At 34.3% G+C, this 26,533-nt stretch overlaps 3 protein-coding genes across 3 annotated transcripts; all 3 read left to right on the top strand.

The window, feature by feature from the left end:
- Positions 1–14,774: 14,774 nt before the first annotated feature.
- On the top strand, positions 14,775–19,043 carry LOC107604632 (rho GTPase-activating protein 4). The gene is made up of 5 exons (XM_016306258.3): positions 14,775–15,646; positions 16,637–16,757; positions 16,988–17,107; positions 17,351–17,581; positions 18,121–19,043. Exons 1-5 carry the CDS (start codon positions 15,213–15,215, stop codon positions 18,754–18,756), a joined length of 1,542 nt encoding a protein of 513 aa, XP_016161744.1. The 5' UTR covers positions 14,775–15,212; the 3' UTR covers positions 18,757–19,043.
- Positions 19,044–19,366: 323 nt separating this feature from the next.
- On the top strand, positions 19,367–24,747 carry CPSRP54 (chloroplast signal recognition particle 54 kDa subunit). Its single transcript, XM_016352664.3, has 15 exons — positions 19,367–19,865; positions 19,984–20,116; positions 20,441–20,508; positions 20,595–20,696; positions 21,098–21,250; positions 21,357–21,434; positions 21,612–21,737; positions 21,847–21,949; positions 22,128–22,228; positions 22,600–22,737; positions 22,819–22,962; positions 23,169–23,244; positions 23,633–23,718; positions 23,847–23,972; positions 24,308–24,747. Exons 1-15 carry the CDS (start codon positions 19,692–19,694, stop codon positions 24,407–24,409), a joined length of 1,710 nt encoding a protein of 569 aa, XP_016208150.1. The 5' UTR covers positions 19,367–19,691; the 3' UTR covers positions 24,410–24,747.
- A 370-nt stretch (positions 24,748–25,117) lies between these two features.
- LOC107604633 (uncharacterized) lies at positions 25,118–25,743 on the top strand. The gene is made up of 2 exons (XM_016306260.3): positions 25,118–25,384; positions 25,481–25,743. Exons 1-2 carry the CDS (start codon positions 25,265–25,267, stop codon positions 25,625–25,627), a joined length of 267 nt encoding a protein of 88 aa, XP_016161746.1. The 5' UTR covers positions 25,118–25,264; the 3' UTR covers positions 25,628–25,743.
- Positions 25,744–26,533: the final 790 nt, after the last annotated feature.

Here is a 26,533-nt window from a genome sequence, read left to right on the forward strand (position 1 = left end):
TATCCGAGAGAGGAGTGAAAATTCTTCAAATCACCTGGTTCAACCTGCTAATCGGTGTCCAGCCAATAGATAGCCACCAAGAGAGATTTTGAGGACCCATTGGAGATGAAGTTGCTTAGTAAGCTACTTAACCAATACACAATTTCTGTAACCAACTACTGTAAATATCAGTAATCTACCTAAAAATACACAATTTCTATCTAAAATTACAATAAACTTATGCCAAAATAACATAATCACAGGCAACTTCCAATAGTTTACTAATACTATTATCAGTATTAGTATCACCCAGCCGAATAAAATATATACAGGTATCTCAATTAAAAAATAAATACTATAAAACACACAAAGAACACTCACAAATACATAGAGAATCATGGGAAAGAAGGTTTCAATTTATCTTTTCACAAATAAAAGATTTGCAATTTTTCTCCTAATACATCACAATTACAAAAAAGTAAATTAATATTTATTTGAAACAAAATCAAGGAACACATGGAAAATACATCACCTTTACCATTGGAGACAGCACTACCATCGCGACGATTTGGACCAAAGCAGATGACAGAGACATGAGAGAAGCCTTGTATCAGAAAATTTTCGTACATTCTCTACCAAAACAAAGACATATACAGTGGACAATTTTTTTCCATCTACAAACTGCAGGGTAGCAGGTACATTGATCAGTAGAATTCAAATATTTCATGCTAGGTCTGATTGGATGAACAGGAAGCATATCAACAACAATGTTTTCTGGTTTCCTGAAAAATAAATGCAAAGTAAATATCTGACTACGATTAAAGAAACATACATTTGTTTTCCTTCAAGGAATAGGCAACCAAAATGTATTTAAAAATCACTTCCAATAACTCTATCAGCCTATACTCTATATATCCACAACATTATCAGTAATTAGTAGCGAATTTTATACAAAATTCTATAATAATGAAAATTGGGAGAAAAGCAATGCTTCCACTTGGAAACACGGTAGCAATAAGACTCATATATCAATGCAACATCCAAGCAAAAAACAGTATGGTAGAAATAGTATACTATAGTACCTTCTCTTTGGAGAGCAGTAAAAGACCATTCTGTGATACCGATTCTCCCTCGTTCTGGCTAGTGTTGAATTTTTTCTAATTTCTGAGATTTTCATAATACAAAAAACCAGGGGTATAAAACATAGTGATTCAAAATAGTGATTATAAAAAATAGTGATTAAAAATAAAATCCCTCTTCCAAATAAACTTTTAATTCAATAAGCTTAACACAATCACAGTGATCATAGCCAATATCAAATCAAACTACACTAAGAAGAAATGATAATCACACCAAGCACAAAAATAACACAACAAAAATCCCTCCACAAGCTTAAAAATCAAATAAACTATGAAACAAATCACAATCACAGAAAGCCACAAACATTGGAAAAAAAAGAAAACGATTTTCATTTTGTATTTTATGAATAAAAAAGGAAAAAAAAAACAGAGCGATTGAGGCATTATATCAAATCTAACACAATATCATACCTTCGAGGCAAATTCCGATCCACTCCGGCGACTAATCAGATCAGGAACCCTCGTTGGACCGGTTGTACAGCTCCATTGCGCGGACACACGAAAATTAGAGCTGATGGAATAAAAAATGAAAAGGTTCTTCCGATGAATCTGTTGCTGGATCTCATCACGACAATCGATCGTTCTTCCTCAGCTAGAAAATCAAAAGGTTCTTCTGATGAAATCTGTTGTAGGATCTCATCACGACAATCGATCGTTCCTCCTCAGCGCCTCTCTACAACTCAACAAATTTCCATCATAATCCCTGTAGAGCGTTTCATGATTCAAACTATAGGAGATGTGTTAAAATTCCAAAGAAAAAAAAAAGAAGGGAAATCAGAATGAGAACTCCATCGGAATGAGGGTTTCCTAAAGGAAGAGAAAGAAAGGAATAGGGCAAAAACGAAAGAAAGAGAAGAAGAAAGAGAGCAGGCGACGAACGATGGTAAAGATGGAAAGAATGATCCGAAAGAAGAGAAAGAAGAGAGAAAGAAGCTCAATTTGGAGAAGCTGGAGGAGATGAATAGGGTTTCAATGAGAGAGAGAAACAAGGAGAGAACGAAGAGACAGCATAAACAAAGAAAGAGAAGACATGGAAGATGAGCTGTGAAATGGGACCCTTGAAGTGACATTTTTGAAAAAAAGAAAATTCAAAAACACCACAAAATGCCACTTTGGATAAGGTTCTTCCACTATACCATTGTTATATAGATTTACCTAATTGGCCCATTTTGATGAAAAACACCAATTTTAAATTCATATTAAAATTTTTTGCCCTGTTTTTCACTGTTCCATTGAGTTTGCGTCGTTAAACTTCTCATTTTTAGATCTTAAAATAAAGGAAAAGTATATGAAACCAAAAGGTTATCAGCCAAAAACTAAACAAAACCACATTAATTTATATTAATAATTAATTTTAAATCTTTTAAATTCAAAATTTAAAAAATTTAAATTTGATTAACTAAACCTAATTAAAACCTATAAAAACCTTCCTTTTCTCTCTCACATTAATCTACCCACCTCTAACAATCACACACACAGAGACCTCTCTCTCACCGTCAGGCCCTCTCTGCCTCCCCACCGCGACCCACTCTTCTGATCGCTTCCGCTTCCAGTCGGAACTGTCTTTACCAGATTGGGAGCTCGTGAACCTTATGTTCGGACTTGGATTCGGGTCTCGGAGCTTCCGCGCATCAGCGCACGTGACTTCCCCCTCGGAGCCGGCGTCAACAGCAATAGGAACAGGCGTGTCGAGACCGAGTAGGATCATGCCGAGTAAAGTGCTGTCATCGATGATGGAGCCGGAGTCTTCAAGTTTACGTTTTGATGGAAGGTGGTGATCGATGGTGGGGCCACCGTGGAAGACTCCGCCGTGGTTATGGATGAAAGACATGAAGCGTGCGGCACCACGGGTGGTCAGCAGAGGAAGGCCATTAACAGTTGGGGTTTGTGAGTTGAGGCCAATCAAACGGTATGCAATCGTACAGAGAATTGAGAATTCAGAGGGTTGGGAAACTTTCTTGGGTTTATTTTTTTGTGCATTTTATTTTTTTGATACTTTCTTGGGTTTTGCTTGGCTGCTTGCATTCTTCCTTCCCTTCTCATTTTTTTCATTTATTATTTTTAATAAAATATTTTTATCTTCAATAAAATTTAATTATTTTAAAAAAATTATTTATCATCACCATGTTGCTCTCTGCGTTTTGGGATATTAGGTGTCATTTTGATGATTAAAGAAACTACAAATTACACAATTACAGAAATATAAAAAAACATTCATTTAATATGAAAAAAAAACATCCTAATACTTAACAAAAGAAACATCTAATTATATTTTAGCAAAAATGATTAAATATCTATAAAATTTCAAGAAAAATATGATTCTTAAAGAAATAGAGGCATTCACATTTGTAATACAAAAAAATTCGAAAAATATATGAAAGAACATCCATTTAATATGAAAAAGAAACATTATGATACTTAGCAGAAGAAACATCCATATATATTAACTCGTAGAAATTTTGGATTCACCAAAAATATTTTGGCTAATTTTTTGCTAATACCCTTTTTTCCTCGCATTACTCTAAAATAAAATATCTTAAAATCATCTCTCATTGCAAGTGTTTTATATTTTGGTTGCTTGAATAGCTCAATGTCATTAGGTTCGGATATTTTGTCCTCCCATAAAGAAAGCATCTTCTTTTTCTTCATTTCTATGTTATTTTCCCCTCAAAACTCAGTCACTCTGCTTTCTTATAATGATTAATAAATGGTGGCACATGTGTTGGGTGAGAATTGTAACTTTCCTTAAACTAATCATAAAATCCAGTTTGGCTTGGACAACTGCAATGCTGCTTTTCTCAAGCAACACCATCAAGAAGATTGCTTCTTTGTCCTATCATCATTTCTTGTGCTCATAATAATGGCAACTATATGCATTCATGAGTGCAAGAATTGAAAAGATAAAACAAATAGATAATAAGATTTGTTAGGTATTACCTTTTTCCGAGCAAGCCACCCCACATGGTGTTGTCTATTGAGAAGTGAAATCACCTATGATACATAGTAAATTAAAAAACGACAAGAAGATGAAAAAAAAAAAAAAAAAAAAAAGAGGATGAAGAAGAAATTTACTTCAATGATGTCTACCAAAAACTCCAATTATATACCTACCTTACTATCTTTAATTTGAGACATGTTATTGTATATTGACTTTGTACTTTGTACACATTTTAATTCAAAGCAACAACAAAGTTGAATTCTAATTTTCAGCTTTCAACTTAATGATTCTCTTCCTTTCAATGAACACATGATCAGGAACTAGATATGGCATGACATATTTGGAAACAAAAGAGAAACGTCTTTAGTTAATAATTATGCTGCTAAGCATATTAAGATCATTCTTGCATGAACATAGTGTGTACAATTGCATAACTAATTAGAAATTCATTATGAATGTGATAGTAAACTGCTATAATTTTCCTTTTCCGATGTCGAAAGGCCCATTACTGGATTACGTCCCCAACCATTGGCTTTTTTACCCCAATTTTAAAAAAGTGATATTTTAATAATTAAGTTTTAAGAATAATGATATATCGGCAAATTTACCCAAAGCTAAGGGCCCGAACACTCGGACAATGATAACGATACTTAGGACACGTGGAGACAACATTATAGAATTTTGGGCTGATTTAACCCCTAATGTATGATCCTGTGGTGTTCTACGTGTTCCGAGTACGGCGATGCTTATTCTTAATTGCTTATGCGTAGGGCTCCTAAAGTGTGTATACTGTACAAATGATCACCCCAAACTGAATACAACTAATTAATAAATATCTCTAAAATATATATTAAATATGTCTTAAAATATATAAATAAGTTAAAAAAAAGGTTTTGGGGTGAATAGAGAGTGGTGCATGTTACCACGAAGAGGTAAAATAATAAAAAAAGAAGATTTATTTTATAAATAATTAAATACTTATTTAAAAATATACTATTTTATTTTTATCAACTTTTTAAATAAATTTATATACTCATTTTTATTTTCTTGGTTCAAAGGTTTGTTTATTAGAGAATTATCCGGACAGAGGTCAGTCTTCACTGCTCGGTAATTCACTATACACCTCATGTCACATTCTTATATACGTCCTACCTGTCAAGATCATTGATTCATCATCACCTTAGATATATATTTGGAAATAGATTGCTCTCGTCTTTGTGAATTACTACTTGTCATTCCCCTATCAAATCAAAGGGCTAATATTAACTAACAAGTCCGAGCCTATACTACTAGGCTACTAGCCTCAGTTAAAAGTCAAAACCATCTTCCAACTATTGAAAAGTTGGCATTACTGTTGCAAGTTGCAACAAGCTCTATTAGGTTGGAATTAAATTCACCCTTCACCAAAATGGTGCACAGTTGCACATAGACTTGGCTTCTACTCTAGGCCAGAAAAGCAATGACATTTAAGGTGCATTTGTTTATAGAGATGGAATATTGATATAAGAGAAGATATAAAATTATATTTAATAAATAAAATATAAATAAAAATATTAAATTAATATATTTTATATTTTTAAATAAAAAAATAAGAATATTAATAAAAAATATAATTTAATTTTTAATTTTTTTATTATTTTATCAAATTCTTATTATTATATTTTTTATAATTATATTTTTGTTATTATATTTTTTTATATTTTTTATAAAAAAATACTAATTTTTGTATTTATATCATTTATATTTTATTTTTAATATCTTATCTTATTCTGTTTTCATAATCAAATACAACTTTATAATTTGTGTTAATTGGTGACCAAATGAGTTAGTTTTGAGGCAAGACAAGAAAAAAAAAATGACTTAAAAAGAAAATTATTAAAATCTTAAGTTTATGACTAACACATTGGATGATTGGAAATTTTTTATGGACAAATTAAGGATTAATCCATCAAAAATCTAAATTTTATTTAAGAATTTTTGTTGGCTAATAGATTGCTACATGCACAAGACGAGATTCGAATTCTCACATTTACTTAGATTAGTGAACTAACCACTACACCAACCCAAATTTTTTTAAAAAATTATTAAAAGTTGATATTTGAAAGATATTTTTAAAAAAAAATTATAATATCTATATTTGATAAATCAAATTTAAAATAATTTTTAATAAGTACAAGCAATAAGTCACCTTCTTGTAATTTATTTTTTGTTTATTTTATTTTTGTTGTTTTGTTTATTTTAGACCCAGTTATGATTTGGCCCATTTCTTTATTCTAGTGAACTTATGAGTTAGAGTTTTAAACTCAAGATGTATAAAAATTCTCTAAAATCTGGTAGCCACTTTTTTTTTCTTTAATTTTTTATGAATGAAAATTTTTTTGAGTTTATTTGAGAAACTTGGGTGTGAACATGTGAGGTAGAGTGTGATTCCCTTATCTGTTGCATCAGTAAATCAAATTGAGGTAGAGAAGTCCCTTTCTTTGACATTCCGTATCATTTGGTATCAGATTTCAAGTATTAGATTAATTTTGTATTAGTCTACGTTTACCCTTCTTGTGTTCTAAATAAATTTAAACAAAAAAGGAAAAACAAAAATTTCAGCCACGCATAGTAAGTTTATCCTTACGTCTTGTTCTTTTTTTTGTTGAGTGGTTTTTCATCTCTTCTCAGTTATTATTATTTTCTTTGTTCTTTTTTTATTCCTTTCCCTAATATTATTTCCTATCCTTGCTGCTTCTGTGTTTATCGTTATTCTTTTCGTCCTTCCCTTGTCATTCATTTTCTTATTAGTTTATTATCTTTCTTCTCATTATTAGTAATTTTTTCTTTTACCAACACATCTTGAGTACCAAAAAGAAAAAAAGAATACACACCTTGAAGGTTTTTAATTTTTTTCTTTTGCCAACATATCTTGAGTACCAAAAAAAAGAAGAGTACGCACTTTAAAATTTACAAAGTAGCACTTAAGCAAAGTAAAAAAGACAAAAAAAAAAAATCATTGTGTTCTTATTTTTCTTATTAAAAAAACAATAATCTAAAAAAAATCATTAAATAAGTTATTATTATTATTCTTATTTTTATTATTTTTATTTTTTTTATTATTTTTATCTTTTTGTCTTCTGTGTTTTTATCCCCTTTTTTTTCATCTTTTTTTTTCTTTCCATCTTTTTTTCTTATAATTGCGTCGGGTTTTTTCTATCTTTTATTTTTATTTGATTTCTAAAGTACAACAGTCAAAGAGATTCAAGAGTGGTAAAGAGTGGTAAGTTCAATAGAGGGTAAAAATCAATTTTGAGAATAAACACGAGTATCCATCCTTGAGTGAAACACGTGAGAGAGTGATTGTGAGGTCCTTTCTATAACATTTTTGTTACAGGATCATTGTTATAGCATCTCATTCCGAAGATACTTTAATTGACATGGAGTTGATGCAAAAGGCCATTCAACACTTAACTAATCTAATCGCTTGAATGAGTTGGAAACATGGAGGCAAGAGGTGACACAGACATTGTCCAAGAATACTAAACAAGGACCTTTCTGAAATTGGCGTCAGAATCATGTACCTTCTGATGATGACTCTGATGGGGTTATAACACCTCGACATAAAAGTTAAGATAGCAATATCAATGCCATCAAGATGCAAATACCACCATACAAAGGGAGAAATGATCCTGAAGTTTATTTGGAATGAGAACGTAAGGTAGATAGAATTTTTGCTTGTCATAATTACTCTTAAGCAAAGAAGGTTTGTTTGGTAGCAGTTGTATTCTCTGACTATGCCTTACTTTGGTGGGATGAACTAGTGAAGACAAGACGGCAGAATGATGATCACCCTATAGAGTCTTGGGATCTCATGAGACGCCTCATGAAGAAAAGATTTGTGCCTTCGTACTACTACAGAGAAGTGCATCAAAAGTTACATCAGCTGACTCAAGGCTCCAAATCCGTTGAAGACTACCATAAGAAAATGGAGATGCTTATGATCACTGCCAACATAGAAGAGAACACTGAGGTTACTATGGCACGATTTGTAGGTGGTTTGAATAGAGCGATTGCTGATGTGGTGGAGTTACATCATTATGTAGAGATGGAAGATTTAGTCAGTATGAAAATGAAGGTGAAAAGGCAACAACAAAGAAGATCACCAAGAGGATCATCTCATGCTAATCCAAAGTGGGAGTCTCATAGTGCTGACACAACAACGACTAAGGATGCTGAACCTAATGCGTTGTTTGATGCTACAAAGAAGAAAGGTAATTCTAACTCTTCTTCTACTACTTCTAGGCATCGAGATATTAAATGCTTCAAATGTCATGATATGGGTCATTATGCTAGTGATTGTCCAAACAGGAGATTGATGGTTATTAGAGATGATACTGTCTCTGATTTTGATCATGGTGATGATTCTGCTAATAGTATGTCACTTTTGGAGGATTGTTCTGATGGTAATATTGAGTATGCAGTCCATGGTGAATCTCTTGTTGTTATACGTGCTTTGAATTTGCAGGTGAAAGAAGATAGCCTAGAGCAATGCCAAAATCTTTTTCACACTAGATGCTTGGTGGGTGAAAAAATGTGTAGTCTGATTATTGATGGCGGGAGTTGGACTAATGTGGCTAGTACACTTATGGTGGAGAAATTGGGTTTGACATGTGTTCGACATCTTAAACCATATACGTTGCAGTGGTTGAATGATAGTGGAGAGATCAAGGTTGACAAGTAGGTGACAATTGTATTCTCTGTTGGAAAGTATGTTGATGAGGCATTGTGTGATGTGGTGCCAATGCAAGCTTGTCATTTATTATTGAAGAGACCTTGGCAGTTCGACCGTCGAGCATTTCATGATGGTCACACAAATCAGTTCTCCTTTAATTTTAATGGTCGTAAGATCACTCTTGCTCCTTTATCACCTAAGGAGGTTTACCTTGACCAGTTGAACCTTCAACAGGATACTAAGAAAAATATGGGATGTGAGATCACAGAAAAATATGAGAGAAAAGAGGTTATGAGAGAAAAGAATATAGCAAAAAGTCCAAAGGTGAGTGAAAAGAAAGAAAAGAGTACATGTCATGAGAGTAGTGCAAATATAGAAAAAATTGAGAAAGTTGAGAGCAAATTGTGTTTCTTTGCAAAAGAAAGAGATTTAAAGAGTGCTTTAATAGGCAAGAAAGCTTTGTTTATGGTTCGATTTAGAGATACTTTATTCTCTGACACTGACCTTAACCCAAATTTGCCAAATAGCTTTGTCTCTTTGTTGCAGGAATTTGCTGATGTCTTTTTTACTGACGTGCCACGTGGTTTGCCTCCATTTCGAGGGATTGAGGACCACATTAATTTTATTCCTGGTGCTAGCATTCCTAATAGACCAGCCTATAGGAGTAACCCTGAAGAGACAAAAGGAGCTTCAAAGGCAAGTGGAGGAGTTATTAGCCAAAGGTCACATCAGAGAGAGTATGAGTCCATGTGCTGTACCAGTTTTTTTGGTTCCAAATAAGGATGGTACTTGAAGAATGTGTGTGGATTGTCGTACAGTCAATAAGATAACGGTAAAGTATCGTTATCCTATCCCTAGGCTAGATGACATGCTTGATGAGTTATATGGTGCATGCATATTCACTAAAATTGATTTGAAAAATGGGTATCATCAAATTAGAATGAAACCAGGGGATGAATAGAAGACTGCATTAAAAATAAAACATGGGTTATATGAGTGGTTAGTAATGCCTTTTGGACTAACTAACGCACCTAGTACTTTTATGCGTCTAATGAACCATGTTTTGTGAGAATTTTTGGGTAAATTTGTTGTTGTTTATTTCGATGATATTCTCATTTATAACACTTATTTGAATGACCACTTGTCACATATTTCAGCTGTTTTGGGAGTGCTTTGAAAAGAAAAATTATATGCCAATCTTAAAAAATGCACTTTTTATATTGATTGAGTTATATTTCTTGATTTTGTTATGAGTACGAGTGGAATTGAGGTTGATTAGAAAAAGGTAAAGGCTATTCGTGAATGGGCAATGCCTAAGAATGCTTCTGAGGTAAGAAGTTTTCATAGGTTAGCTGGATTTTACAGAAGATTTATAAAAAAAAATTCTACCATTGCTGCGCCTCTCACAGAGGTTATCAAAAAGGATGTTGGATTTAAATGGGAAAAGGAACAAGAAATTGCATTTCATACCCGAAAAGACTATTTGTATTCTACTCCTATTCTTGTTTTATCTAACTTTGATAAAACCTTTAAGATTGAATGTGATGCTTCTGGGATTGGTATATGTGCTGTTTTGATGCAGGAAAAATGAGCCATTGCCTTCTTTAGTGAAAAGTTGAATTTAGCTCAACGTAAATATTCAACATACGACAAAGAATTATTATGCTTTTGTTCGGACTTTGGAGGTTTGGCAACACTACCTCTTACCTAAGGAGTTTGTGATTCACACAGATCATGAATCTTTAAAGTACTTAAAAGGACAAGGTAAGCTTGATAAAAGACATGCTAAATAGGTGAAATTTATTGAAACATTTCCATATGTGATTTCCTTTAAACAAGGTAAAGAGAATGTCGTTGCTGATGCTTTATCTCGGAGGTATGCTTTGATTACTACACTTACTTCTAAGTTGTTAAGATTTGAGTTTTTAAAGGAGTTGTATGCAACTGATTCTGACTTTTCTGTTATTTATGCCTCTTGTGAACATAGTGCATTTAACAAATTTTATAGACATGAAGGTTTTCTATTTCGTGTTAATAGAATTTGTGTACCTGCTTGTTTTATAAGGGACTTACTTGTTCTTGAATCACATAATGGGGGTTTGATGGGTCATTTTAGTATGCATAAGACATTGGATGTGTTATCTAAACATTTTTACTGGCCACAGATGCGTAGAGATGTTGAAAAATTTTGTACTAAGTGTATTGCATGTAAACAAGCTAAATCTAAGTCTTTGTCACATAGTTTGTATGCCCTTTATTTGTTCCTATGCATAAGTGGGTTGATATTTTTATGGATTTTGTTCTTGGTTTGCCTTGAACTAAAAAAGGTAGAGATAACATTTTTGTTGTGGTAGACAGATTTAGTAAAATGATTCATTTTATTGCATGCCATAAAACTGATGATGCAACAAATATTGCTGATATATTCTTTAGAGAGATTGTGTGCTTGCATGGTGTTCCCCAAACTATTATTTCTGATCGCGATGTAAAATTTTTGAGTCATTTTTGGAAAGTTTTATGGGGTAAATTAGGCATAAAATTATTATACTCTACTACTTGTCATCCTCAGACTGATGGTCAAACTAAAGTAGTAAATAGAATATTAGGGACCTTATTACGTATTGTTGTTGGTAAGAATTTGAAAACTTAGGAAGATTATTTACCTTTTATTGAGTTTGCTTATAATAAAACCATTCATTCTTCTACTGATTTTTCTCCTTTTGAACTTGTGTATGGTTTTAATCCTTTAACTGTTTTGGACTTATTACCTTTGCCTTTGAGTGATCTTGTTAGCTTGGATGCAGAAGGTAAAGCTGAAAAAGTTTAAGCTATGCACTTGAAAGCACGTGAGTTGCTTGAAAAGAAAAATAAATTGACAGCTCAACGGGTGAATAAAGGTCGAAGACAACTTATCTTTGAACCTGATGACTGGGTATGGGTTCATTTGAGAAAGGAGAGGTTTCCTACTCAAAGAAAATCCAAGTTAGCCCATAGGGGTGATGGTCCATTTCAGGTGCTCGAAAGGATCAATAACAATGCTTACAAGATTGACCTTCCAGGTAAGTATAATGTGTCAGCTACTTTTAATGTCTCTGACCTATCTCCTTTTGATTTGGATGCAGATTCGAGGACGAATATTTTTCAGGTGGGAGGGAATGATACGAGCCCTGTGGGACAAACTGAGAACTGTCATATGCCAATTGGTCCAATTACAAGAGCAACAACTAAGAGAATAAAAGAAGGTTTTGCAAACATGGCTAAATCATTTGTTCAGGAGATGCATCAAGAATTGGGCAAGGCAATAATTAACAATTATCAAAAGTCAAATGTCTTACTATTTACAAGATGCATTGAAGACTCTCATTAGTCAAGATGAATGAAAAAGACATCACCTTCTTAGAATTTATTTTATATTTATTTTATTTTTGTTGTTTTGTTTGTTTTAGGCCCAGTTATGATTTGACCCATTTTTTTATTCTAGTGAACTTATGAGTTAGGGTTTTAAACTTAAGAGGTATAAAAACCCTCTAAAACCTGGTAGCCACTTTTTTTCTTTAATTTTTGATGAATGAAAATTTTTTTGAGTTTCTTTGAGAAAATTGGGTGTGAATAGGTGAGGTAGAGTGATTCCCTTAGTTGTTGCATCAGAAAATCAAATTGAGGTAGAGGAGTCCTTTTTTTTTTTATTTTCCATCTTATCCTAGGTTACATTCCGTATCACCTCTCGTATCGCAATCCAATTTCCAACACCTTACCATTTAGTTCAGCCATACGAATGCTGTCTTTCACCCTTTTATCACCATCAAGCCAGACTTTGGTCTTGAGAATTCGAGATTCTCTTCCACGAACAGAGAAAAAATCAATGTCTATCACCTCTTCAATTTTCTCCCCAAGTCTTTTTCCAACCTGAATAGTTTTAAACTGCTCAGACAGACCCATACTTGGATCTAGATTGGAAAATAAGTATTATTTTTCTGGTCGTGTTCATTCGATTCAATCCATCTTCTCACATGCAAGATATAATCCTTAAAGAGTCAAGGAGATCCTTTTTCAATTATGAGAACATCAAGATCATCCTCAAAGAAGAATTGGAATTGATTAGGACCTCTCTCAATCGATCGGAACCTCTCCGGTTTACCCCTTAAGGTATTGTCAATTGTGCCAATCTATCTGCAAAGAGTCTTCTCGAGAGACTCTTAATACAAGTCTCCAATCCTGAGAATAATCTTCCGTCTCCAATACCACAATATCTTAATCATCCTCCTCACTACCTGGATCGATTTTAGAGTTTTTTCGTCCACCAAAATTTATATTGGATTGAGAATGCTAATTAAGGAGAAATTGATTATAAGGTAACGAGAACTAGGAGTACAAATTGATGTGATCAAAGAAGAAGATAGAAATAGAAAAGTAAAAAAGAGATGAAAAGATTAAAATTTTAAATAAAGCACTCATAAAATTCTAGTAAAACTCTAAGGCTGCGTTTGAAGATAGAAATAGAAAAGTAAAAAAGAGATGAAAAGATTAAAATTTTAAATAAAGCACTCATAAAATTCTAGTAAAACTCTAAGGCTGCGTTTGTTTTCAAAGACAGGACAGAACATGACACTGAGACAGAGACAATAGGACGGAGACAGTAAAAATTATTGTTTGTGTATTGTGTTTGGATACGATGTACAAGACACTAATGTAATGTCCAGTATTATGTTTGGATATACATGGACAAGACTAAAATATTATTTGAAATGACTAAAATAACCATTGATTCTAAATTTTCTACGTTAAGTACAAACTAATTTAATAGAGAATGAGAGTACGTAGGAGTACAAACGAAACTTGAAAAATATTTGAAGAGACCAAAATTTTTAATAAAAAAATATATAATAATATTTATATTAAAATAAAAATTATAAATATATTTATTTTATTTTTAAATTTATTATTAATATGTAGGAATACATATGGTTAAGATTAATAAAAAATAGATGAGTTTGATTAATAAAAAAATTTGTTTAGGTTAATAAGCCAAATTAATTTTAAATAAAAAATTAATTTTAAAAAAGAATTCGTTTTTACATGAAAAAATAGTTTTTGCATATAAAAATCTATTTTTGTTTAGAAAATTATTTTTTTTGGTCTAAAAACTGATTTTTCTTTAAATTATATAAAATCAATTATAACTTATAAATTATTTTTTAGCATTTTAAAAGATCAATTTTACCTTTAATAATATTTATTTTTCAAAAGTTTCAAGACTAATTATAGGAAAAATAAGAAGGGATAATAGTGGAATAATAAAAAATATCTATGGACAAAAAAGAAAGCAAAATTTATAAAAAAGTCCGTGTCCACTCTTCTAAATCCCGTATCCATTTGTCCTTGGTAAAAGAGTGGACACAAAAATATAAAAAACTATCTCAGAGACAATGTGTTTTGTGTCCATGTCTCTGCTTCCAAACACATTTTAAACATGTACTGTCTCTGTCTTTATGTTCTGTCTTCGAAAACAAACGCTACCTAACAGAACACTAAAAGAGAGTCTGATACATTAAATATATATACAAATTTATTTTAGGTTTAATTATTCTGTTGGTCCTTATAGTTTCGTGAAATTTTCAATTAGGTTCCTATACTTTTTTTCTTTTTAATTGGGTTCTTGCACCAAATTTTTTTTCAATTAAGTTTCTTTTAGTCCCTTTTTAGTAGTAATTGGCTTAATTTTATAGGGACCCAATTAAAAAAAAAGAATTGGTACAGAAACCTAAATAAAAAAAAAAAAGTATAGGGACCCAATTAAAAAAAATTTTTTGGTATAAGAACTCAATTAAAAAAAAAAGTATAGACACCTAATTAAAAATTTTACGAAACTATAAGAACTAGTAGAATAATTAAACCTTTATTTTATACTAAAAATACATTAAAATTAAATTCATTGAACAAAGAGTTTGGATAAAATTAAATTTTTATGTGAAAAACCCTTAAAAGTTACTCCCCTCTCCAAAATACCGTACAAAAATAGTAAAATACATACCCCCTCTCTCTTGCAAACCGGACTCATACTCCATCGTCATCATAATCATAATCATCATCTTCAGTATAATCCCAACCAACAACCAATCTCTTTCTGTCTCATGTGCTATGATTCTTCCTTCTATAACCCTCTCTCTCGATGTACAGTGATTAATGATAGTCCCATCTCACCTTCCAGAAGCCCTTTTCTTGAATCAAACTCTACTCCACCACCACCACCACCGCCAATTTCTATTCTTTCTTTAATCTAATGTCCAAAAATATTTGCTTTTCGTTAGGAAATAGAACAACAATAAACATATATTAAAAGTGGGGTTTTGTTTTGAGAGAGAGAGAGAGAGAGAGAGAGAGAGAGAGAGAGAGAGAGATAGGAACCCCTGAAATCAAATTTTCAATCAATTAGTTCCCAAAAATGACGGAAGTGCTGCAATCCCCATCTCAGTTACCTTCACCTTCAAGCTGTTCGAGCAATAGTCCGTGTGGTGGGTCGCACCAAACTGCCCTTATTAACAGCCCCAACAACACAGTGGAAATTGAAGGTGTGGTGCTTCAGTCCCAATTGGATTTGGCAGAAGAAGAAGAAGAGGGAGAATGTGAAAAGACAGAAAAGGACAGAGAAAGAGATCAGCTTTCTATTTTGACTCTCTTGATTGAAACTTTCAGGAAATCTTTGATAGGTTGCAGTGCTAGCAGCAGCGCTGGAGACCTTTCTTCTTCTTCAATGGAGATTGGGTGGCCTTCTAATGTGAGACACGTGGCACATGTAACCTTTGATCGGTTCCATGGCTTTCTTGGTTTGCCTGTTGAATTCGAACCTGAGGTTCCCAGAAGGCCTCCAAGTGCAAGGTCAGTTTCACGCTTTCGTTCTAAATCTCAATCACAATTATTGGATTTGTTCATTCATTACTTGCCATAAATTTCTTTTTCCTCTTTTATCTTTGTGCGTGTCTTTTATTTGTGTTACTATCATATTATTTTCCCTTTTATTGCTCATCTGGTTCCATTCAAGTTCATGCAATTGGTAAAAAAAAAAGGGGTCTTTTCTTGGATAACATTCCTTTTAAGAATCCACACATGATTCTTAATAAATCTCAAATTAGTTCCTTATTTTAGATATGAAGTTAATATATTATGTTGATTACATTACTAGTTGCACAATTGTGGTGGTTCTTAAGTCATTGTAGATTTGGAACCCCTTTTTTTCCTTCTTCCAAATCGATTTTTGTTCTGTCCATGTGGAACCTGAAGTTGAATATAGAAATAGGGCGTATAATTGAAGGATCTCCATAACAGTATAACTCATAGTTCTGAATTTTCAGTAAATGGATCGACTTCCATGCTTATGCCGAGTCATGTTATCCACTCCCCTTCTATGCTCTAAATCTAAAAGCCAACCTACTGGTAGAATGATATTTGCCACCTTGCCAATTATCAAATTTACAAGTGAACAATGGCAACAACAGTGTTGAATTGTAATATAAGGTGCCTTAATTTGCTAGCATGAATCATGCCAATGGTAACCAGTGATGGGAGAAAAATGAGCAGCAGGGAAAAATTGTTGATCTAGGGTGATTTCTTCTCTGAAAATCTAGGGTGCCTCACAATGCCACGGATTTAGTTTATCATCATAAAACAATCGATTATCTTTTGCACCTGAGATGGTGCATAATAATATTAAAATTATACATACCTTCTGCCCCTAGTTCAGCCTATCTATTTGTTGATCTAGTTTTGATGATGTTCACATATCTCCTCTACCATATTAGATGTCTGCTAGATTCATTCTGAATTATATCTTCTTGTTTAATTTTGATATATTTTATTTGTTTTCTACAGTGCAAATGTTTTTGGGGTTTCAACAGAATCTATGCAGCTTTCTTTTGATGCCAGAGGAAATAGTGTACCTACGATTCTGCTTTTGATGCAAAGACATTTGTACGCACAAGGAGGTCTGCAGGTAATTTTTTAGCTCCTATATGTTCTTCTCTTCTCAGTTTGTTCGTGGGAATCAAATGTGATTCAGATTTCAAATAACATTACTTGCTTGAACAAAAAATGTGATGTTGTGGATGAACAATCTGTAGTCCCCCTACCCCTGCAGGCATCTGTTTTTTTCCAGAAACATTTTGCTCGATTTGCTATTTAATTTCAATCTACTTGGAGTTACAATTTTAAGTGTACATCCAGGCTGAAGGGATCTTCAGAATTAATGCTGAAAATGGTCAAGAGGAGTCAGTGAGGGAACAATTAAACAGAGGAGTTGTACCAGAAGGCATTGACGTGCATTGTCTGGCAGGTCTTATAAAGGTATTAGTACGATTCAATATTTGCTTCCTTTTTTTTCCCCATTCAGCACTACTTTTTGTTTCAAATATTTAGAGATTCATCTGAAATCAGGTTCTTGGATGTCGGTTCTGTTCAAACGTGCTATTTGGAAGTTATCTTGGTGATAATCAATGCATTTATGCCAATTGTTTTCCATTTATCTACTTTGGAGTGGAATGGTGGATACATTAACGAAACCTCTAACTAATCAATGCTTCTTTGCAGGCTTGGTTCAGAGAACTGCCCACTGGGGTATTAGACCCACTTTCGCCAGAGCAGGTGATGCAGTCTCAGTCAGAGGAAGAATGTTCTCAGCTTGTGAGGCTACTTCCACCGACAGAAGCTGCTTTGCTAGATTGGGCAATAAACCTAATGGCTGACGTTGCTCAACTGGAACATCTGAACAAAATGAACGCACGCAATGTTGCAATGGTTTTTGCACCAAATATGACTCATGTAAGTTTTTGTTAAAAAGTTCCTACCCTCCAGTTTTTTTGCTTGAAATATTGAATGCTTGCCAACTTCACCTTTTGTTTTGCATTTCTCTCCTTTCTTCCATGTGGTTAGTTCATCTGTCTTCTATGGAAGTAACCAGTGGTATGTAGTTTAAACTTTAAAATAGCGAACATAATCATCCTAAGCACAGCCCTTTAGATGATTAATGTTTCCTAGGACTGACATACTATGTTCAAACTTGAAAAGTGTATTTTAAGCTAGTAAAATTGTAATTTTCTTTATATATAGCACTTCGTACAAAAATTTATAGCATCAGTCAAAGATTCCGGTTGATCTATTCTACCATAACTGCTTTTCTGATTGGCTATCGTATGATGTCTGTGTATATCTACTATTTTGGGTGCAGCATTTTCCCGAGCCCTATGCGGATGTTTGTGCATGTGGCTTTTCTTGTTTGCAGTATGATATGTAAAACTATAGTACTGGTCTGAGTTTATGAATTTGATGCTAGAATTACATTTCTGCATTGTCTATTTCAGATGGCAGATCCTTTGACTGCTTTGATGTATGCAGTACAAGTCATGAATTTCCTCAAGACACTTGTCGTGAAGACACTGAGAGATAGAGAGGAGTCTATGGTAAATTCCAATCCTGTTTCCAACCTAAATTCTTTTGATGACGATGGGCACCACAGCACTTCACAACTGATCCTAAAAGATGACAGTGAAAGTGAAAAGGATTGTAATGAAGAGGATAAAGAATTTGTTACTGAAGAACCTTCTCAACAAAGCCCTAGTCATGGTACAGAAGACAGCTGTGAAACTGAAAGTGGATCCAAAATTTTAGACAGCTGTGAAACTGAAAGTGGATCCAAAATTTTGACGACATCCACTGAAAATTTCATTTCTAGAGAAAATAGGTTGCTAGTTGATACTTGTCCGTGCAATCTCGTCTCGCAGCTTTGTTCTATGGCAATCGGACTTCAAGACTCTAACAACCTTGCTTCTGCTGAGTGTAAGGAGGATCAATCAAATATCTGCAAGAGCAAAAGCCTTCAACTGAATACTTCTAAGTTGATTGACCTTCCAGCAGCAGGATCCACAGAAAAGAACCTTGGAACCTCAATTATTGGCCGTATAAATTCAAGAACGGAGTTGGCCGAAGCTTGGCGTTGAGCCATTGAATGCCATTTGATTTTCTTGTCTTGCTGCCTGTGGAACAGATAGCAGAAGATAAATAGTACTCCCAAGGATAATTGAGAGCATTCGCATTGTTGGAGTACTCACATAAATTCCTTCGGTGATGAGATTAGAGGGTGGATGGGATAACCACTTGTAAAGAGGTCTGTGTGTGTTTTTCTACGTTTGGAACTGTTTAGTGTTTTTCCTGTTATTGTTTTTGGGTGAGGTTCTTAACCATGTTTGTTCATTCTATTTCATTAACCAAGCAGAGTTCTAACACACTATTTTTTCTCTCCTCTCTCAAGTATAGAGTTTAACGAATTCTGAATTGCTACATGATCCTCATTTGGACCAATTCATTACTATTGATGACTAAAAGACTGCATGTTCTTACTTTGGAGCCATGCTTATCCTCTTAGGATAATGATACTATTACCTGACAATCTTGAAATATTGGGATAAAAACGTTGGGTAAGAATGTAAACGAGATTACGAGAATAAGGAGCCAAAAAACCATAATCAACGAATGCTGTCAATTGCATCGTAAAAATAATAGTGTCACAATGTAGAATTCATTTAAGCAAGAATTTTCCCAAATCTGATTGGTGTGTATCTTCAAACGTTTCTCTTCACAAGATAAATAGATAGTGATAGCGATTTCATAATAAGAATATGTAATGGAGATATAAAAAACTATTAGGAATAATAATAGTGCCCCATATTCTTAAATATATTAGAAAAATAGGAATTTCATTCCCAGAGTGATAAGGTCATCTCGTGCTAAGCCAAGAAGTAAGAAAAGAAACCACGTAGATAGAGAATGAAGAAAAAGATCGTTGTGGATAAACAAGATAGAGAGAGAAATAGCAACTAGCACTAGCAGGCACCAGGTTGAGCCTCTCAGCTTCTGCCTTCTGCAGTGAACAAACATGGAGGCCGTACACTTGTCTGCCGTTGCCTCCCGCCATTTCTCCACTCCTTCCTTCTCTCACAACCGAACCTTGTACTCTTCTTCTTCTTCTGTTAAACCAAATACGCTATGCTCTCCTTGGATTGGTTCAACCACACCCACTACTTCCTTTTCCACCCGAAACTTGTTCACGGTAAGTTCCAGAAACAGCAATTAATCTCCGAGTATTTCGAAGCAAGTTTGAAATTTTCATAGCATTCAGCTAAAGAGAATTCGCTTGTGATTGATTTGGCCAAATGGGTCACTTGCAGAATGAGATATGGAGTTGGGTGAACTCCAAAAGCGTTACTGTGAGAAGGGACATGCGCGGAGTGGTGAGGGCTGAGATGTTTGGACAATTGACCAGTGGCCTTGAGGCTGCGTGGAGCAAACTCAAAGGGGAAGGTTGGTTCTCACTTTCCATTTTTGTTTCTCAAGGGTTATTAGATATTCGTTGCTTGCATACTATGTTGCACATACAAAATACGAGTATTGAATACGATAGCGGAAAATTTTATGGAAAAAAGGGTCACAAAGTTAAGTAGTTTAGGTAGAGCAATATTTTATGTAGATACCCATACCATACCATATAGATGAGCAAAAACAAAGTATTTGTTTATCATAGTTCGCATGTTATTTAGGGTCCCACAACGGTTTGTGGAGTGTTTAATGAGTTAATCAATTGTTATGGATTTCGTTCATTGGGGTGTGTTTGGTTGTGGTGTGCAGAGGTTTTAACAAAAGAGAATATTGTGGAGCCTATGCGTGATATTAGGAGAGCTCTTTTGGAAGCAGATGTAAGATGCTTTTGAGAGTTTGGTACTTTACATGATCCTTTGTGCAAATGGTGTTTATTAGGTAAGGTGAGTTTTGTTGTTGGCAGGTTAGTCTTCCTGTTGTAAGAAGGTTTGTGCAAGCTGTCACAGATCAGGCTGTGGGTGTTGGCCTCATACGAGGAGTGAGACCAGATCAGCAATTGGTTAAGGTAAAATTATTTATTTATGATTGGAAACTCGTGCCAAGAGAAAGTCTAGGATTACTAGCAATTTTTCAAAGTTTAAATCACCGTGTTACACACATTCAATTACTTCTACATAAAATTATGTGTCAAAATACATTTGAAATTCGCGGCAAAGAATAAGTCATATGAGCAATGCACCAGTGCTAGTAGATTGTGTGGACAAAGCACCACATAGGAATTTCTGGTGTTCTTCTTATGTTCTGTGTATGGTTCACATGTAGGGAAGCTAAGAGAACTCTTTTGGACAAGATATTTATATAATAATCTCATTTTAACGGTATTATAGAAATTAACGATGCATCTATATTTTGAGTACTGAAATTCTATACAGGTACAAAGTTGGTGTTGATCATTGGGTTTTGCAGATTGTACACGATGAACTAGTAAAACTGATGGGTGGAGAGGTCTGTGAACTGGTTTTTTCCAAATCAGGGCCCACAGTCATTTTGTTGGCTGGACTCCAGGGAGTTGGGAAAACAACTGTTTGTGCGAAGTTGGCCAACTATCTCAAGAAACAGGTGAATTTGCAATCTCGCTCCTACTACTTATTATTCTCTTTTCTGGTAGCTATTAGTTCCTTGCGTTATTGAAGCATCCTTTATTAACACGAGCACCTATTGTCAGGGGAAGAGTTGCATGCTAGTTGCTGGTGATGTTTACAGACCTGCTGCTATTGATCAACTGTCTATTTTGGGCAAACAGGTACTGGAATTTCATCTCCTCAAAGTCAACAAGTTGTAGTCTCTGAAGAAACGCTAGCAATTTCGTTTTAAATTTTCTGTGTGCTGTCTTTGCCAATGCTTGGTGGTTTGATTGTAGTGTAACTCTCTCAATTTTGTATCTATTCACATTTTTGTAATTAGTTTTAGCTTGTTTCAGGTGGATGTTCCTGTCTACACAGCAGGTACTGATGTTAAACCTTCAGAAATTGCTAAACAAGGTTTGGCAGATGCAAAGAAAAAGAAAATTGATGTGGTTATTGTCGACACTGCTGGCAGGCTGCAGGTAAATCCTTTCTAGGACTGGTAACGTCAAAATAATTTATTTCATGGTTCAGTTAATAATTGGAAGAATTATGTTACGTTGATCAGGATTGTTATTTCTTATGAAACAGATAGACAAAACAATGATGGACGAGTTAAAAGAAGTGAAACAGGCACTGAATCCAACAGAGGTTTTGCTAGTTGTGGATGCCATGACAGGACAAGAAGCAGCAGGTACAGAAGTGAATTTTTAATTTTCAGATAATATGAAATATGTTTTACTTTATATAAAATAAAATGAAAATAACACATTGATTAATTGATTCTAAATTTGTGGCTGTCACGTGTTAATCATCTTTTTCTTTGGTTTTGGAATACTGTTTTACCTGACTATGAGATTTTCTGTGAACAGCTTTGGTGACTACTTTCAATCTTGAGATTGGAATAACAGGTGCAATCTTGACAAAGCTAGATGGTGATTCAAGAGGTGGAGCAGCCTTGAGTGTCAAAGAGGTTTTCTTGCATTGGACTTAGCTTTTAGAAAGTGTTTTATTATTTATTAAATAAATATAATCGATACCAATAACTTCTGGTATTAAAAGAAAAGGACACATGGTTTATTGGAATTGAAATGTATGATTCATCTTTAGGGTACGTTTGTGAGTCAAGGTCTTGCTGAAGCAAGGAAAGGAAGGGTTTGAAAAGTAACTTGAGCCCATCTTACTCTTCAATCCCTTTCCATACCCCCCATTCACTCCAAAACTTGAACTGATAAATATACCCATAGATAGTGTATCTAGATTTCTAAAGTGATTAACATAGTCCACCATGTTTAAGTCATGTCCTCTTGTGTTTTGCTTGATTGGATAGTTCAATGATGGCAGGTATCTGGTAAGCCAATCAAGCTGGTAGGACGAGGGGAACGCATGGAGGATCTTGAACCTTTCTACCCTGATCGAATGGCAGGACGCATATTAGGAATGGGAGATGTCCTTTCATTTGTAGAGAAGGCACAAGAAGTTGTAAGTCTCAACTATGTTACTAGATTGTTATTGTCACATAATGAACTTAAAATATTGAGCTATTAACCACATTCATTATAGATGCAACAAGAAGATGCTGAAGAACTGCAAAAGAAGATTATGAGTGCAAAGTTTGACTTTAATGATTTTCTAAAGCAAACCCGTGCTGTTGCAAAAATGGGTTCTGTGTCCCGTGTCATTGGAATGATTCCTGGTATGGGGAAGGTATGAAATCCTTAACATTAGATTTCCTGAATATTTATCATTATTCATTTCATTTTGTGTTGTCCTAATGTCCAATAATTGCAAATTAGCAATTGGCAACCTTTAAATTGAGCATCGCTAGTTGTTGTTACTATCCTTCTATGCAAGTATTTAACACTTCGAATAGATATAGTAAAACTCATGTAATCTCATTTTCAAGCATACAGGCTACGCCTGCTCAAATTCGAGAGGCAGAGAAGAATTTGAAGGTCATGGAAGCAATGATAGAAGCAATGACGCCGGGTAAGAACCTTTGACAGCTCAGTAGTTAGAGTCTATATTTTTCATTTAGATTTTAGCTAGAATAAAATTCTTGGTTTTACCAATTAGTGCTTCAATAGTTATAGTTTTCTCCCCCCTTGTATTTTGCTGCTGCTGCTTATGATTACTTAAGGGTAAGTGTGTCATCAATGGCAAATGCTTGATTCCCATAGTGAGATAAAGTTCTTAAGAAATAAAATTGAAAGGACTATTTGAACAAGATAATGATGTCACTGTTAACCGTTTTGCTATCACAATAATAACTTTTTGCACTGTCCATCGACGATTGTTGCTTTTGCCAAAGTTCTTGCAGTTCTTTGAATTTGGATTAAGTGATTTTGTTAAACCATCCCTTTATTTTTATTTCCAGAGGAGAGGGAAAAGCCAGAACTATTGGCCGAATCACCAGTCAGGAGGAAAAGAGTTGCTCAGGGTTCAGGGAAAACAGAGCAGCAGGTATGTAGAATAGTTTTCTGTAAGAATTTAATTTATATTCTCGAAATATCCTTCAAAGTAGCTGTTTCTCTAACTGTGCTATATTTTGGTATTTCCAAACTTTGTGGACTGCTCTACAATAATGTCAGGTAAGCCAACTTGTAGCTCAGCTGTTCCAAATGCGTGTTCGCATGAAGAATCTGATGGGTGTAATGCAAGGTGGATCAATTCCAACCCTTAGTAATCTTGAGGAAGCACTGAAAACAGAGGAAAAGGTGATTCTATTTTATGTGCAAACAATTTTTAACAATTTCCAAGGGAATTTTTATAGGTGCATGCTATGGTGCCTATGTTATGGTAGTTATGATGTCTTAAAAAGTATTACCAAAATTAAAGTAACACTTTTTTACTATTTAACAACGCTCTTTAATTTTAAAAAAATCGGTTACTATAATGTAAAAAAAGTGACTTTAATTTTAGCAACACTTGTATAACCATTATAGTCACCATAAGTCCATAACCATAGGAACTGATGCACGGTAGACTCCACCTTTTTTGTAAGGGGAAAAACTGAGCATGCTTTGTGGTTTCTGCATTGTACCTAGTTCAGGTTCCACCTGGTACTGCAAGGAGGAAGAAGAGATCGGAATCAAGGAAACAATTTGTGGAATCAGCAAGGCCAGCGCCTCGTGGTTTCGGGAGCAAAAACTGAACCTTCTAGAGGTGATCAGGGGAGACTGGATAAGAGACCGTCGGCGATGAACTTGTTTGATGTAGCTTTCTTCGCCCGAGACAATTATGTTCCCCAAATTATTAGATCAATTCATATAGCAATGAAGTTTGTTCAGGACCAAGAGTTTGATTTAAATCGGGAAGAAATGAGTCATATATTCGGACGTGCAAATATAAGATATAGGGGTATCATTCTTGTACAAACTCAACTTAGCCATGTTATTATTCTTGTAATCTGCGTTTCACATTATTCTATCTTTTTCGAGCCGAAAATATACAAACATTTAACATTTATTCGAACTTCCCAATTTCCATAAAGGAAAATTAGCATTTAAAACTCCTTGGATTATCACCTATTCAAATTAGATTTGGATCCTCTAAAGTTTGAATTTCACTTTAGAGAGTAAAGTGTGATCTCTCACCATTGATTTTATAGATGAGACCAATAATAAATATGAAAGAGAAACTATTCAAGAGGAGAAGATCACACTTTACTCTCTAAAGTAAAATTCAAACTTTAGAAGATAGGTAAAGTTTTCTAATTTATTTTTCTTTTTCTTTTTCTTTTGGCTATATTAAAGAGTTTAGCATGGTCTAAACAAGCATATAGGTAAAATATGAGAACAGGAATAAGCCACTAGATTAGTTAGGACTTAGGACCCATAAAACACTAACAAACTCGGCATTTGGAACACTGGCACGTGTCAATTAATTTCCAGCAAAACTTCGACATTGAATTGGCCATGAAAACTTGATCATGAATGCGTTCTTTTGTTATCGTCTTTCCTCTCGTTTGAACTGAAGAACACGGTTACATTACAGAATACAAAGTAATATGGGAACAGACGAAACCTTTCCAGTTGCAGACGCTGCTGCGGAGCTAAATCCCGGAAATAATACACGGGTTCAAGTTGATCCGGTATCATCCGAGGTGGCGGCCGCCAAGGAAATTCAGGTGAATAAACAAAGAACTCAATTTAGAAAAAAAAATGCATAGCTAATTATATTGTTATTTTTTGTATTGATTGTGTGTTGCGGGATGTGTTTGAAGGAACAAGCTGAGGCTGAAGATAAGAAGAAGGAAAGGCGAAAGAAGGAAGCGTTGCAAAAGCTGAAATCAGGCATTATAATCTCAGCGGTAGTTGTGGCTGTGGCAGGTGCTGCCTTTGCCATTGCCAAGAAGTTGAGAGAGAAATGACCTCACCTTCATAGAGATTTAATTTTTCTAGGTTAGTTTTACATTAGTTCACATTCTTCCCTTTTTTTTTTAATTCTCAATAAATTCCCAGCCCCCAGTATTATTATTCCTATTGAGATGATCATCATCATGTATGCTTTTTTGCGATGTACTTGATGATTGATGTCAAAGTTCAAGAGGTAGATCAATTTAAGATTTCATTTTCATGATGAGCAATGGGCTACAACAACGTTACTAGGTTTCATCGCTTATCTTTGTAAATATGGGATACAAGTTAAATATGTTCGCATCAACCTACACATGAAAATGCAAAACTTGGTGATTTTCTTAATGAGATTGGTGGTCAGTTTAATTACAGCCAAACCTAATTTGTCAATGGGTCATGATACGAAATTTAATGTGTTTTTATGATATAATAGTGGTAAGCCGATTTGATTTTATGATCATCTTGTTTTATTCTTCAAACGTTTCCTTTTCTCTTCACTTCTTTTCTAAACCTTCAACTCACAAGTAAACACTGCAACGGAGCAATTGAACCGTGTGGCTTAAGCACACTGCATCTAGGAATCATAATACACTAGTGCTTTGAGAATTACCTGAAACGTTGATTTGAGCTTGAGCGTGAGGTCCAGACTCCTTCTGGGACAGCATTCGACTTGTTCCCGTGTCGAGGTGTTGCTGTCCGAGTTCCTTGTGAGGAAGTGGGGGTGGTACCTGCAACAGACTCCAATGCTTAAGTCAGCAAGGGTTTTAGGCAGGTTTTTAGTATGTTAGAACGTAAATATACGTGAGGAGTGTTAGTGTATTTATAATAGAGCCAGTAACCACCTTTTTTTGGAGTAGTTCCACCTTTTTAGGTGAGTGACCGTTCTCCTGATCTTAGGAGTTTGTTGGGGTCTATGTTTT

Source organism: Arachis ipaensis, chromosome B6 (genome assembly GCF_059453495.1).
Source record: "Arachis ipaensis isolate K30076 ecotype BB chromosome B6, ASM5945349v1, whole genome shotgun sequence".
NCBI classification, from domain to species: domain Eukaryota; kingdom Viridiplantae; phylum Streptophyta; class Magnoliopsida; order Fabales; family Fabaceae; genus Arachis; species Arachis ipaensis.

Bases quoted from the DNA above. Each gene is read 5' to 3' on its own strand.
- LOC107604632 (XM_016306258.3), top strand. From the start codon at position 15,213: ATGACGGAAGTGCTGCAATCCCCATCTCAGTTACCTTCACCTTCAAGC. The intron at 16,758-16,987 runs GTAATTTTTTAG...GTGTACATCCAG, and splicing joins ACGCACAAGGAGGTCTGCAG to GCTGAAGGGATCTTCAGAAT. The intron at 17,582-18,120 runs GTAAGTTTTTGT...TGTCTATTTCAG, and splicing joins TTGCACCAAATATGACTCAT to ATGGCAGATCCTTTGACTGC.
- CPSRP54 (XM_016352664.3), top strand. From the start codon at position 19,692: ATGGAGGCCGTACACTTGTCTGCCGTTGCCTCCCGCCATTTCTCCACT. The intron at 19,866-19,983 runs GTAAGTTCCAGA...GGTCACTTGCAG, and splicing joins CCACCCGAAACTTGTTCACG to AATGAGATATGGAGTTGGGT. The intron at 23,719-23,846 runs GTATGTAGAATA...CAATAATGTCAG, and splicing joins CAGGGAAAACAGAGCAGCAG to GTAAGCCAACTTGTAGCTCA.
- LOC107604633 (XM_016306260.3), top strand. From the start codon at position 25,265: ATGGGAACAGACGAAACCTTTCCAGTTGCAGACGCTGCTGCGGAGCTA. The intron at 25,385-25,480 runs GTGAATAAACAA...ATGTGTTTGAAG, and splicing joins CGGCCGCCAAGGAAATTCAG to GAACAAGCTGAGGCTGAAGA.